Raw genomic sequence first — 16,019 nt, 5'->3', positions numbered from 1 at the left:
AAGAAAATAATGCCGACTCCACTCAATTTTCTTTAGCTGTATAGTTGTCATCTGGGAAAAGCTTCCCCCTTTAGACTACAGCAGTTAAACGAATATTTGGAATACCAAAGTATTTTTTGCAGTGATTTCTTTTTGTGATCTCATTTCTTCCCTGCCTCAAAAAATTAATCTGAATTTGAATCCATCTGGTCTCAGGATTGGAAAGCTATTCTCTGAGCAGATCAAAGATGTTTATTAAAGTTCAGTTCTTCATCTTCGTTCTAGGGAGCGTGGCTTTCATAGCACTTGCTGAAGAAGGTAAGAAGAAACTTTGGTTACAATTATTTCCAGTCATTTCCTGTAATTTAACAGTTTGTGTGCTTACTCATAGGCAATAGAGTTGCTCTGTCGTGTTTATAAAACTTTCTTTTGAATTCTTAAGCTACTACCGGACACCTTTTATGGATGTCATCAGAAAAGAAACACATCAAAACTTTTCAGATGGGCTGAGTTATGCTCTATTAGAAAAGAATTTTGTGTCTATGTCTGTGTAAGGGACAATAGGAGCAGTCAGGGAAGGCATTACATTAACGGCCCTTGGAAATGGCTTCAGTTTCACTGTAATATATGCAAAGGAGACTGCAAGCAATAATTCAGTTGTAACTGACATTTAGGTGGTGAGACTATGGAAGTGACTTAAATCTTTCCCTTCCAGAGTTTAGCTTCTGTACTTAGAGGCACTACAACAGCTTCAAATTTGAGCCTTATGCAGGGTTTTGCTCATACTAACTTAGCCATAAACAATATATACAAGTGAGGAAAACTAAACCAGGAAGAATTATTACCTAAGATTTGAAGAGTGTTATGTATCTACTCAGAAAAAGTTTATTTGGCAAACTATTTCTTTTGACTTTTAAGAAAAATACCATATACACTTCCAGGTAAAACAGATGTTTAAGTCTTTTGACAGCTAAAGGAGAAGAGTCTGATTTGTTAACAGTAAATCAGAATTACCCTGATCAGTACTTGATTCCAGGAACATCACACTCAGTCCTTCTGGGCAGTATTTGACTCATTTGCCACCAGGCAATGTGACTGATGTATGATGTATGTGCAAACAGAAAATATGCCTGCAGCAGCGAAATACAGCTACCGTTGCTACGGAGTATGTTCCGAGTGCTAGTGCTCTGAAAACAATAACCTGCAACTCAACCCACTAGTCTTCCAAAGCATAAATCTGCCCATCTGCCTTGGAGTTGGGGACCCTAACTGAAACTTATGACCTGATTTTGGCCTGGTGACAATACCATTCTGCTGGAAATAATGGAGCTGTATCAATATATGGGAATCCTGGTGTTCTGCATGTCAGAATATGAGGCTGGAAGTTTGGAGTTACGCTTCAAAATTTCACACAAAATCTAAAAATCAACAGATCTTAGGCAAGTCACAAATACTGCTTTCCAGTCTCACCCAGCTAGCTTATCCTTAAAAAGCATCAATATTAAATGTACCAAAGTTTAAACCCATTAGAAACAAGGCAATACCACCACCACCTTGTAGAATTACCGTAAGCAGTTTCTAGGATACCAGAATTACAGGGAAAAAAAGTTTCATCTTCAGGCTTTTGGGGATTTTTTTAAAGCATATTTTCTCTCAACTCAGAGAAGTCCAGCAATGATCAAGTTGAAACCCTACTGACCAGAAAAGTATTAAAATATTTCCTGCTTGCAAGATTCTGCCTGTGTTTTATTACCAGTGTAGTTTGCACTGAACACTACAGTAGGATCTAGAACGTGTATTTAAGGCTTTCTGTGTCTGTTTGGGTGTTACAACTTTCAACCCATGGAGCCAGTCATTTAGGATAACCTCCTAAGGACTCACCAGGAGAACAGGCTCCAGATATAAAATAAGCAAGTCCCAAACATTTAGCATGCGTTTCACTGCTGTTTACTGATAACCATCAGCAATTACAAGTTAGAACTGACTTAAATGACAGCACCACCTTCGGCAATCTGTGCCTGCACTAACAGTGAAAATGCAAGAACTTTTTTGGCTTGTATAATACGAGGTGGAGCGGGTATATTCAGATACCTGAACCTCTGTGGTAGACAATTTGGCCTAAGGGTTTTAGAGGAAAAGTCCCCTTATCAGATTCCGATACCTCTTAACCCTGATCAGACCATAAATAAATCTGCAGCTACCCTTTTGTTGTATTTGGGAACCCTGTTTTTAGGGATTGAGACTGAATCAAGAAAAGCAGGATTGTTTCAATCAAGAAGCCTGTTTCCAAAAGGATTATTATTCATTTCAAATTCCCCCTTGAATTGCCAAATAAATTGAATTCAGCTGTTGATCCTAGTTTTAAGCATAGCATTTTTCCCCTTTTAGGTAGGGATCCCCAATTTGAGTAGTTTCATTAGTATCTGCTGTCTTTGAGTTGCTGCAACTTTACAAAAATGCCAGAGGTACAGAAACCATTTCAGGACAACTGTAAACCAGAAACATGACTGAAAAATAGCAGTTACCCCTGACCCAACAACAGAACTAACAGCCAACCTAAGACCAACATTTCAGTGAAAATCCATGAATCTTAAGGGAGAAGTCTTTGCTCATAAAGAACACGTGAATTACACCTAACATCGGTAAGTTAAAAATGAATGAAGATTTCTGTTAAAGTTCCCTGGGTTTGTGCTACTCTTGATAGTAATATTTGGTCTCAAAGTCAGAAAGGATAAAAGCTCCTTTAGTTGGGTTGCAAAGCAAGACATAAAAGCTGTAAAAGCACAAAATACTATACTGATGTGGAGGAGAAGAGAGAATTAACTTATTCACTTCACTCTTCACATGTGAGCTTCCAAATAGAATTAATGGCAAAAATTAGCAAAAACACAAAAAGAAAACCTAGTAACAAATCTTATATTGCTGTCTACTTAGAACATTCACACATGCTCTATTTGTGTTACCCGTTCATGGTTTAAACCCTGACTGAAACAGCTGAATATTCTGTCTTTCTTACAACCAAGGACAGCCCTGAGCGCTCTAGACAAGCTGATCAATTTTTAGACTAAAGTATTTCCAATTGATCGATCAGCAGATTCACTTTCATCCTTCCATGATCCTGTCCAGCATACAAAACACTCAGGCGAGTCTTTGCACACAGGATCAGACCAAATGAGTTAAAATGAACGTTGGCCTAATTTTTTTCTGGGCACAACATTAATCAAAATTAAAAGCACCAGCATTCAAATGAGTGCTTTACAGAGGCAACACATTTCCTAATTCAAAACCTTTCCCATGGTGCAAGTATCATTGCAGAGAAGGAGATTACACTATTAGCTGTCACATAACATGAACAAAAGTTAACATGATTGTTTAACAAGATACCACATGTCACTTGAGCTGTATCCACTGTCCACATGCCTGATCTTACCTAGAGGCAAATACTAGTTTATAGCTCCTTACGCAAGTCTCAAAACTTAACAGGTTTATACTAGGTCATGTTACTTCACATTTGTTTTGGACTGAAAGCACATGGACAGGTTAATTCCAAGTGCTGATATGGTAAGAAGTTAAATTGAAGTTTACAATCAACCATGAAAGACTAAAAAGTTTTCTGTGTTTTCCAAAATCATAGAAAACAGACTTGACAAAAACCACAAGAAAGGATTTTTTCAAGAGTATCTTGATTTACCTGAACACAAAACTAAAAAATGAAGTCAGGCAACTCTACTGAAAGTCAAATTCTTTAACTGCTGGTAGTAAATGAACAGTCACATGGGACTCAAAAGGGAGCCCATTTTCTACTAAATAAGGATGACAAAACCTTTCATGAATGAGTGCACTTGTATATCCCCATATATGCCTCTTGTAAACTACATTAGCATATGAATCTAGCTCTACACATCCAATACCCAAAACTTAATTATCACAAAAAGGACAAAACATCTTGCTGCATCTCAATTAGTGGGTCTGCAAATTAGTGGGTTTGTATTTTGCAGTGTCTTGGTAAAAGACCAGCAGAGAACTGATAAAATTTGCTTTCCCCTCTTCATTGGGAAAGCAGAGAGGCTTGCCCATCTAGATCTCAAAAGTTAGTTTTTGAATCTGTGTAACTTTACAAGCAAAGGAAATAGTCATATTTCAAAGCTTACAAATGGACCTTTCATTAACTCAGGCTGCACAGGGAAAACTGGAAACGAGAGGCCAGATTCTCAGCTCCTATAATTCAACAGTTCCCACTGAACCCATGCATTTACCCCAGATCTAGTACTTGTAAATCTGTGAAGCTAGAGAGCATTTTAATAGATAATAAAGAAACAGTAAAGGAAGGATAGCCCACAGCATGCAGGCTGTAGGGCTCCACCAGGAGCACGCGGTGTTTCCTCCTCGTGTCATTTGAGGCGAGCCATACATGCGTCCCACAGAAATGACTACTGTTTGCCCAGCCCTAACACATGGTCTGTCTCAGTCACACATTTGTTTTGTTGGTCTGTTTGCTTTTTGTCTGGATGTGGTCAGGGACTACAGGATGGAACCCAAATGCTGCCGGGTCCTAGTACTGCCTGCATCCCAGACCCACACTGCAGGCAGGCAGCCTCTGAACGGGCCTCCTGTGATTTGTGCGTGCACATCCCTTGCCCTCTGTTCGGGATAATGCTGCAGCAAAGCTGCATAGCTCTGTGGTGCACTACTTGCTACACAGCATTTCAGAAAGATGTAATATTGGGAGTATAGGTATGCTGGGATGTTCTGAAGAGAAACATGAGAAAAATAAGAGACAAATTCACTATTTATTTCCAACTCACTGTGTCAGAAGCTTGGCCAAAGATTCTCAAAGAAAAGAGAAACTGCGATGCTGAGCACATTCTCATGTTGCTTTATGACTTCCTCATGTTTTTCCATCTTTGTTGTTTACAAACACTACAATATGCAGCATAAATTGCATCAGAATAATCCTTTTTGAGGGCAAATTCAGCTGTCTACACTATTTCAGGCAAACACATACTCTTAGAAGGCCTTGAGTAGTATATGAGATGCTGCTAAATCTGTAAAGGGGACAATTTGGATTTAATTCCAAATGCATATTAAAATGTTTTTATGACTATGAAACCCATCCAAATATTAGCTAGTATGTTATTAGTTAGTATGAAAGTCAGAATGAACATATTTGAATGGCTCTTGCTTGCTGCACAGCAATATAAACCAGCCAGCTAGAAATCATCATGTGAACAAAACGAAAGCCTAGCCCGTTTCCAGGTAGTGTTTAGCATGCATGTTTCAAAAAAATGAGTTCAGAAATGATCATGCAAACAGTTCTGCTGGCAGATACAAGAGGTTAGTAACCTTCATCAAGGCAGCTGTGAAAAGGCATATGGCTAAAGCCTCAGAGTTCTGGGAAAGAAGTGATTCAGGGAAAAGATTGGCTTATTGCCATATTAGAAGTAATTTCTTAATTCCTTTTGTTTGCACTTACATATACCAATATTTGTACACAGATTGTCTGCTTTCTGCTGCACACTCCATAAAATTTGCTGATCCATTACACAAAATTTTGTACTTTTCTCCTTGTCTTAGCTCCAAGGCTCATTCCTTGTCAGCCATGGAGTGGATAAACACAGTACCCTAATGCTGCAGTTTTAGCATCATTCAGTAAGTGGCACCTAAGAGAGACACCTTGATCACAACTCCAATCTTGTTGCCCCAATCAAACCCTTACTGCTCAGAGAGAACAACAAAATTGCTAGTAAGCCTGCAAAGAGTTGCCACAGGGTCATGGGGCAGCAAATATCAGTAAGAAAGTGGTTTTATCCCACATTCATGGGACAACAACTCCGAGTTCAGTGTACTTACCAGACGAGAAACTGGAGATTGACACAGAAACATCATAAAAAGCATAAACCATAGGAGAATCATCTTTTGTTCTGCAAGGAATATTTCAAAGGAATGTCCCATAATGTAGTTAAATAGTCTCTTCCTTCTTAATGCCCACAGCTCTGTGGCTGATTTTATCACGCACAAGAGAGCTTAGTAAGTTACCACCTTTTCCTCTTGTGGCTTTGTCTCCTAACTTGGCTTGTGGGTCATACACATATAGCAAGCCCTTGAAGAGCAGTTATTTTTCTCTGTATCTGCCCAGTTAAAATATATTTTATTTTGTTTTTCTGTGTGTGTCCTAGATATGTGCAATGTAGAATATTCAGAAGACATGTGATTTACTTCAGAAGCAGCTGAGTGGTTCTTTGCCACTTGGCACCGTGCATTTTAAACTCTGGCTTAATTCCTTTGGCTAAGCCAGCAGCAGCAATAGAAACCATCTGTAGTAGGGTGTGGTGACCAAAGGAAATGTTTCTGACAATTCAGCAAAATATTGTCATCATGAGCTACATGGAATACCTGAACAGAGTCAGTCATACTCTAAATAAGGCTGCGCTAAATCCTTCCTTGTGCATCATGACCATTTTTCAACTGGCAGATACTTTCCAAAGTTATGGTATTTTCTCATCCAGCTTCCTTCATTCTCTAAAGCAAAGCTGTCAGTCTTTGCATAAGGAAACTGCAGGAAACACTTCAGGATTTAGACAGTATACACTTTCTCCTGAAAAACAAAAAGATCTAGACACCTATATGCCAGCGCATTTCGTTATGGCACAATACATTACTCCAGCTTCCAGAAAGAATTAACAGAAAAAGAAAATGCCAATGCTGTGATCCCAAACAGGCTCAGGATACAAAGTCGTCATACTGCAGATGTCATGAATTTTGCAGGAGCCACAGGTACAAATGAGAATTTCAGTTCTCATTAAGAGACCTCTTCGCCTTTCTAAAGTCTGAAAATTTTAACTGTTCAAAGGCTCAAAATCCAGAAGGCAAAATCCAGAATCCACTATATTATGTTCTTCAAAACCTCAAATTTTCGAAGTCCAAAAAATTTTGTACCCTGGATTTGGCACTGTTGAACCATTTCACAAAAAAAAACCCTGACACACCTATATGCTTTTGTTTTTTAAATGCCCCAAAATGCTTGAGCAATTTTAGAAAAATAATGGAAAACTACTTTCGAAAAAAATTAAGCAGATGAGGTGGGTTTTGGACCTGACTCTGGAATACATTTGAATTGAATATGAAGACAAATAACAGACAAAATTGCATCTGAAAACTTCTGAGCTGCTGCTGAGACATTATGTATTTAAAAGGCAGACACCTTATCAAATCATATTTTTGTTAAGCTTCCACCACCATGAATAAAGTTTCCACTGAACTATTACTGAACTGATTCCATAATGAGATACTGACTTCAAGACTCACTTTGTGCTCTCAATCTAATGAAGGTCTGTGAGGAATGCTTCCTCAAAAAGGGAATTCCTGTACCTGGACATAAATGCTGAGTAAAATCTGACCAAAACAGGATGGCTAACACACCCGTACATACACAGTCCTTCAAACGCCACCACTTGGTCTGTAACAATTTAGGAAGCAGGTACTTAAAAACTGTCAGCCCCAGACAGTCAGCTCAGTGATATCCCAAAGAGAAGAGTGAGTGTCCCAAGTGACCCATGCCACTAAATGCTTTCCCCTTGCTTTTCTAGAGAAGCATTTCACAAAGCACCTATCTAGCACAGCTGTATGAAGTATCATTTTGATAAGATACAGATTAAAATAAACTTGAATTTTAAGATCTAAGTTTTTTTGACTGTTAGCCTTCTAGTTAATTTTTTTAGCTGTTACAAATAACTGAAGCTGCTTTTTTTTTTTAAATAGGAGCAGAGGGGCAATGAGCAATAAAGATTATTTCAGTTCTTGCTAGAAGGAATCCTTTAAGGTTTGCCATTTATACCCACTGATCTCTTATCGCAGAGATGGAAACTCACTCTATTTTGAGGGCTTCCTATTTCAAGGACTAAGCTAAAATAGAGGCTTACAACCCACTTAGCCTTTGCCCACTCGTGTCTGGATTTATTCAGACTGCCAGGAAAGAAACAAGATCCTATAACATCTTCAAAAGTATCTTTGTTGGTTTTGGAGATACCTGAAAGAAATGCTAACAAACAACAGTTTTAACAACTCACCCTCCTTTCCAACACAACCACTGTGCTTTGAAAGCAAGCCTAAGAGGTTTTTCTAGTAGACTGTCACTTCATGCATAACAATGAGCAGTGAGCTCATCTTCCCCTAAGTGGGTCATGAGATGCTTAACCATGGGATGTTTTCAAAGCAGTATTAAACTTTTAAAGACATCAAATTTTCTCCTGGTGTGAGAAGTTGCAGCCTGATAGCAGCTGGGGACTTTGAACTGAAACACACCCAGCTGGAGCTTTGGCAGAAAGAGATGCAATGATTAATTCACATCTGCAGCAATGTATAGCTGCAAAGAGCAGAGGCCACAGCACTACTTGGAGACAATCACAGCACTGTGAGGCACTGTTTTTATTTACAGCCTCCTCTAAGATAATATTAGAACATGTGCAGCAGCAGTACTTAACCCTATGGCTCTTGCTACATTTGGCCCACAGCAGATGAAAGCAACAAATGGCTGAAGCACTTACACCCTTACATCCCATCTGCAGTCTTTGATGTCAGTAGTATAGATGCCTTGGACTGCGTACAGGGAAAGAAGTTTCAAGTCCAATAGTTTCTCTGAATTTCATTTAAGTATTTTTTACTTTATTGTGACTTCTTCTGACAAAGTTGTCTAGTATCAAATATTCCTCCCTACAAATGCAGCACACTGATAAATTCCCTCCCAGCCTTTTATTTGGTAATAGATCAGTAATGTCAGCTTAACTACCACTCAGACCACCTCCAGTGTCTGTCCAGAAAAACAAACCTAGAAATATAGGCCAGGGACTATTCTCCAGCAAGTACAGGACCTCAGCTTGAACACAGGATCATGCAGATTGGACAGGGCTGGGACAAGACCTTCACACTGACAGAAATGAGTTCAATCTGTGAGCTTTAGGAAGTTAGGGGAGCCATATTACTCTAGTTCCCCTTTACAGTTAAGGAAAGGCAGCACTACTAAGGATGACCCAAATCATAGGTGAGCTGAATTATCTTCTAGAAGTATTTATCTTTCCCCACAGACTATAAAAGAAGATAAGGGCAAGCAGACACCTTATTTAGGCACCTTTATTAAGAACCTAAAATTAGGCAAGATTAATCTGGGCCACCTCCTTTTGTCAATCACTGTACAGAGGGCAAATGCACCAAAATAGATTTTCTACACGTCCCTCACTGCCAAGAATCTGCAATAACTATTTGTTCTAGTCTTTCCATGGACTGTAAGGCGATTTTGGGGAGACTGGCTGGCTTAATTAGCCACTATATTAGGCCTTGTGTTGGCATAACATGAATATACTTTCTTCATCTGTTAGTGCCTAAAGTACTACTTGCACACCCTTTTGGCTCTTAAATAGAAAGTGTATCTATTCAGGCTTATAAAGGTATAAAAATATAAAATTCTATTTACTTGAGTAAACATGGAATTAGAAATCTAAGTTTAGATCTGTGTTTAGTCTCTTGGCAATGGGATAAAGCTCTCACTCTTACACTGCTAGAGATGAATGAAAAATTTTTAGTCTGGTTCAAAAATGAGTTTTGGGAGCAAGGAAAAGTATTTGCAAGCTTCCAGTAGAATTCAGAGTTTCAAGCAAAAAGAAAGGTATTTTTCTCCAATGTCAAAACATTATCCCCTGTATGAAAAATTTCCTTTGAAGTGTCAGTGCATTTTGGTTTTTTACTAATTTTAAAATAAATATTGGCTTTTTAATTTAAAAGAAAAATATTTTCCAAGTGATATATGTACAGCTGATCCAAAGTGATTCCCTCCTTTTTTCGGTTTTGACTGATATTGAGCAAATGCCCATTCCTTCTAATTTCAGTCACAGAACAAAAATTCTGTTTACTTGCCTCTGTCACACACTACACAAGTAGGGTGCATTTAGCAGTGTTAAAGTCTTTCATAAGAAATAATCTTACTATTTGGAACTAGTCCAACAATTTAGAAATAGCCTAACTTCAAATGCAGATATGAGAATGGTTTTAGATCACTAAATAAAAACCAGGTAAAATTAGTAGAAACAGTGCTAAGATTTAATAAAAAATAGATCATGAATATTTCTCCTCTGTAAAATATTCAAATGGTATGGTAAATCCCTGGTTTTAAATGTCATGTGAATAGCTGCCCTCCTCCCTGAAGAGAGCACTACACAGCACTACCCACCTACCACTCCCTATTTACCAAGTCAGGAGGTATCAAACTGTCCTGCAAAGGACAAAAGGATTAGGTGTTCTTTGTTCTTAATTAACCTATTAGCAGCTGACAATTGTTACCTTACATACACCACAGGCAAATATGTGAGTACGCAGGGTTTTCTCCACCCCCCCCTAAAAATGCTCTGCTTTTTGAAGAGCATGAAGATGGCTCTCATTCACATAACCTTCAGCTACCACAGCAGTAGTTCCTAGCAATAACTCAGTATTATGCTGAAAAGGTATAAACTGGATTTCAAAATGTTTGGACAAACTTTTGCTCCAATTGCTGAAATAAATAGAAGGTAGATGCAAAATTTGAATCCAGGAAAGATTTTTTCAGAACTTTTAGGGATTTCTGCCCCCCCCCCCCCCCCCCCCCCAGCTTTGCTCAGGACAATGCCTACTACATTTAAGCAAGAGCTAGTAAACACTGGTATCAGGAATTAGCAGAACTCATACTCCAGGCAACAGCAGAAGAGCAGCCTCACCTAGCTTTATAATCACAATGAATTCGAAACTCCCAACATATATCACATTACTTTAACATCATACTGTGCATGGTCATAGTTTTACAAATCAGCAAGAGACTTCCTCAAACGACACTTGTTTTCAACATTTTCTTGATACTGCCAGTTATCTTCACATATCCATATCTTTCATGTTCTACCTTGTTCCATCTCATTTTCCCCATTGAGGTCTGGCTCTCTTTATAAAGAAAGAGCATTGTGTGGGCCGAAATTTAGGTGTCTGTTATACCAGAGACCACATGACATACAAGTCTAGAATAAAAAGGGAGCCCTTATATTAGTACTTAAGAAATTCAAATTATGGCAAGTAAGATTTGCAACTTTAGAAAATTCTCTGAATAGACTTGTGTAAGAATTTTCTGAACTATAGCTACACCCATAAACATTAATGCTAGTTCTAAAAATAAAGGGTACAGCTGGGACTCAGCTGAAAGATAGGAGAAACCTCTTACTATTTTAGAAAATGGAAGATTGAAGTAATTTATCCAAATACATAAGTTAATGCTTAACTTGAAATCTGGAGTAGTCTACCTGGGGGGAGGGGAGAATCTTTTCTTAAAAGAAAGAATTATTTTCTTGGACAAAGTGTTTAGTAATATGTGTTTTAAGCTTGTGCCAGGGTTAAGTGATGTGTATTTAAGCTCTTTGTCCTACAGCTTTGTACACGAGTATAGCAAATACAAAGTTAATCCAAATAATTTTGCAAGCCTAAGTGTACAGGGGCAGGGAGATAGAACACCACCTCGATCCCATGTTGAACACAAGTTACACATCAAAGTAGCCAGAACATGTGACTGACAAGTAAAATCGTAACATCTCAACTCATTTTCTAAAATTTTATTCAGCAAGCTCAGTTCTAGAAGGAGAAGAAAGTGCAACAATTGATTTCAGAGACAGAAATGACACTGAATTTGAAGAATTACCAACACTGGTAAGTATCATTCTAAATAAAGGTTCCTTCAGGTTACCCTGATTTCATATTCCTGGTCTAGACTTGTGACTTAGATTTTGAATAACCATTATAAATTATAAAGAATAACCTTGAGTTCTAACACAAAAAAGATCTAACACTAATGCTTTTGCTTTACAAGTAATCAGGTTGAAGGTGAAAAAGTTGAAAGTGTTTTTGGCAGTTGTTTTGTGCTGTAAAAAGTGTTGATAACCTCCTCACTGCCATTTGCCTCTTCTAATTCAGTATCCCTCCATTAGCTTCAGTGAAACCAAACTGACAAACTAGTGTAAAAAGAACAAAAAAAGGCAAGTCTGCATTATTCTGCAGTCCTCTCCTATGCCTTTTGTAGTCCTAACTGAGAGGTTATCTGATCTAGAAAGCCTCTAGCTGGAAAGACAAGTCAGCTTGCTTTGGTGGGTCTTTTTGGCCACTGTACACAAGTCAAAGATGACAAGTGATTGGTAAAAAAAAAGCATCCACAGGGCACCTGACAGATCAAGAAATTTAAATGCTTATTTCCTACATGTAGACCGAATTTACTGAGGTTTTCTTTTCCCTCCCCCCCCCCCTAATTCTTGTAGTTGCCCACAAGACTACACAGTGTAACAAATCTCTTTGAGTTTGGAGAACTGATGACCACAGAAAGTGCATTTGTCCCAACAGAAGACAGTGACAATTCTACTGGTTACGAAGCCAACACAGAAAGTGTTGATGGTAAAAAAAAATCTTTCATTTCTATTTTATTATATCAAAGATGTACTGCTATCTACTAAACAGTATCTGGAAAATTCAAATACCAAGTTTAAGGTTCTCACAAAGGTAGCATTGCTAAATTTTGAAAGGGAAAAGTAAAATTTCTAAAATACTCCTTAATACTCACTCCACATCCTAACCCTAACAGATGCGCTCTGACAAAGGTAAGGGTAGCTATAGCATTTTGTTCACCAGTGCACTGTCAGTTCTACCCCAAGGCAGGCAACAACTCTGAAGCCTTCACTTCCCAGATGATTAGTATGAAAACCAAACAGCTCTCCAGAAATTATTTTTTTTCCAGACCAACTCAAAGATCCTCAAACACAGAAATCAACCGTTACAACCTGGCTGCCCTCTCGATTTTTGTCAAGTTGTCTGCCTTAGCTTCCCTGGAGAGACACAAACGACAGTCATGCACATACAAAGCAAATTACACCCATGTCCATACAATAGACAAGGAGCAACAGCTCAGTGCAAAACGGTTGAAAAAGTGCGTTCTGACCCATTTACCTTACGCCTGCTTAACTGTCTTCCAAAGAGCTTGCTGAGGACCTATGCTTTGGGGCTGGTTGTGCGCAGAAGAATGTATGGGCACAAATAAATGGGCACATGCTCCATAGGGCTTTTGGCCCAGGATTGTTCCACGCGTTTCAGTTTCTACTCTGATACTCCAGTCCTGTGACAGTATCGATGACTGCTTGTAAGCTTAATGAGTCTCACTTTAAAATCATCAGATAAGCAGCTATGAGAAAAGAGGTCTTTGTTTTCAGACCAACTTTTTGATAACTAAATGCAAATTTAGCCTGGTGCCTAAATAAGTGAAGAACGGTTTCTCCGATTTATGTGAATAGTAGCAGCTGTTGCCAACAGATGCTCAGAGCAGACTACCTCAAGTACAAACTCAAAACTCAGATCACAAACATTGGAAATCTGTGAGGCTCATAAGTATGTCAGATTCACCTATCAGAATACCTTAGTGATAAACTTAATTCACATGAATGGCAGCCTGTCAATCACATTTCAAGACAGTTTGCTTTTAGCATATAGGCTTTGCTTTGAAACAGACAGTCAAATCAAATCTAGTGGCAATTATATTTCCACAAAGTCCTATAGTACGTATATTATTTATTACTTATGTCCCAAGCAGCCTAAGCCAATTTCCTCTAGACAAGAGCTATGAGCAAACATTTATTTCTGGCTAGCTTTTTTGAAGCTTCCATGTTCTACAGCAGTTTCATGTCCCTCAATAAACCAGACATTTGTTTAAAATTAGTTTGTGCTTTTCTCTCCTTTGCCAGCCTGCTTGTCTCTGCTCAGAGTATAGACCTCTTCTCTTGGCTTACCATTAAATAACAGAAGCAGTGATCAGCAGATTTGAATTTTAGACAGAATTTTCAGATTTTTCCTAAAGGATATGCTAAAGTTTTAGGATAACATACTTTAATGAATTAGAAGTAGCATTTGTGTTTCACCTGTTTCTGATGGGGATTCAGCTACAAATTCAATTCCCAAATTAGAGAAGTGTACTCAAGAGATTTTGTACAGTCTTCCACACACAAAAAAACTACCTAAGGAACTTCAGGAACTTTTAAACTGACAAAAAGCCTTTATCAATAGACAAAGAATAGTTCAAATACACTGAGACCAAGGCAAAAGCAGCATAAATCAGTCTGAATTCAAATCTGATTTCTGTCAATTATTTTATACCAGGTATATCCTTATTGATCTTAATGTGATCACACTTAAGTTTCACTAGCATATTAGATCACAATCAGTCCCTTAGTTTTTAATGACTATTACTTCAGAGAGCTCTTTGCACTCATTCTCTCAAGCTTTTCACTTGCTCACTCCCTATCAGAAGAACAACCTATTACACAGCCCTCAAACCACTGTGACATAGTCAATACAAGTTTTCCTTGGATATGGCATTATAAATTGGGACACAAAGCTCTCTACCCAGCAGAGTGAGTAATGAAGTAATTATTTTCTTTCTGGCTTTACAGGTGGACTGAGTGGGGAACAAGAGAAAACTGAAAAAGGTATTAAACAGAAGAATTGCTTATAAAGACACCAGAGAACTTAACTGCCAGGCAACACCCTTCTAGAAGTCACTGGCTATACCCATGTTATTCCTAAATAAAGGTTTCAGGAGGAGCCACTACCTGTTTCCTAATCTGCCTCCTCTGGTTCACCTGATTGCTGTCTCCATAGCCACATCCATATGGAGCACTCCAGCCCAAAGGCTACAGCCTGCTGACTTCACCAAACCCACTCCAGAGTTCATAAGATAAGGAAGTTTTCCCCAAGGAGTGGGATGCAGCGGAACAGTGCCAATTCTATCAGTAGCCTCTTATCTGTGGTCCCCATGAGAAATATGTTAACATTCCTGATTTCCTCTTTCAGGTGGTCTGGAAACAATTGCACTGGTTGGAATAATTATTGGAATCATAGTTGCAGTCGCAATCCTTGCAGGAATAATAATTGCTGTTGTAAGGAAGATGTCAGGCAGGTACTCGTAAGTAAATTGCTAATCAGGCTTTTCAAACAAGCATCATCCTCTGAGCAAGGTCACAGGAATCGCTCTGGAAATGTCTAATGCTTCTGTTTTGAATTAAATCACCTATTTTCATGTTACACAGTGCCTATTGGTTCAGCAAGAGCTTCCAATGTGATGTGGGTGATCTAAACGCCCTCACATGGTTCAAAAAAATTTGTCAGATACTACATACATGCTGTTATAATATCCATCAGGTGCATGGGCTTTGGATTACTCTACTGCACAGAGGTAAAATTCACTATGAAGTATTACACAACCAGCTTCTGGAAGCGTTGGAAAACATGTGAACACTGACAAGTGATCTTTAACTTGCTACTCTCGACATTTGTGGAAGCTGTTTTGGTACCAATAAGATTCATTGGGGCCATGCAAATCTGAAGTGCTTTACAAACTCCAAAGTAGTGAGAAAATCACCCTATATTTAACATATACTATTGACCCAGCATTAGAAAAAAGCAAAATATCAACTGGGAAGAGAAATAAAGCTGTGACAGAAAAGACAAAGAGAGGGAGGAAAAAAGATCACAAAACTACACAACTGGGTAACTACGAACAACAATAAAATGTCTGTGTTTTTCATTTTACAGGCCCTGAAAATAGTTGAAACAATCAACCATGCCATTCTACGCCAGAAAATACAAGTGCTTATTTTATAAGAACTAAAGACTATTTCTCTATTGGTGTGAGAAGATGATCCATGGAAAATATGGTCAAAGAATTCCAGATCTATGGGGATCCCACACAAGTCTAAGGACTCCCTCCCCCTTTCCTCCCCTGCCCCAGACTACAGAGCATGGAACATTTCATAGGATTTTTACTAACCAGGAGTTTACTAGAAGAAAGAAAAAGATTATGCAGTAACCCAGCAGCAATGAGATTTACATCTGAAATGTGATTTGCAGGTAATATATGCTAGCTTGATTTTTAAATGCTACCAAAGATTATTGCACATTACATTTTATGCCTGTCTTTAAAAAAAAACACCTACCCAGAATCTTTT

The 16,019-nt window shown here is 38.4% G+C and overlaps 1 protein-coding gene across 1 annotated transcript; it reads left to right on the top strand.

Annotated features, from left to right (window-relative positions):
- Window positions 1–227: 227 nt before the first annotated feature.
- Window positions 228–14,981, top strand: PDPN (podoplanin). Its single transcript, XM_009951917.1, has 5 exons — window positions 228–297; window positions 11,603–11,688; window positions 12,291–12,423; window positions 14,466–14,501; window positions 14,866–14,981. Exons 1-5 carry the CDS (start codon window positions 228–230, stop codon window positions 14,979–14,981), a joined length of 441 nt encoding a protein of 146 aa, XP_009950219.1.
- Window positions 14,982–16,019: the final 1,038 nt, after the last annotated feature.

This window comes from Leptosomus discolor, chromosome 20 (assembly GCF_034619465.1).
Source record: "Leptosomus discolor isolate bLepDis1 chromosome 20, bLepDis1.hap2, whole genome shotgun sequence".
Taxonomy (NCBI): Eukaryota; Metazoa; Chordata; class Aves; order Leptosomiformes; family Leptosomidae; genus Leptosomus; species Leptosomus discolor.
This window is presented reverse-complemented; position numbering and strand designations above follow the sequence as displayed.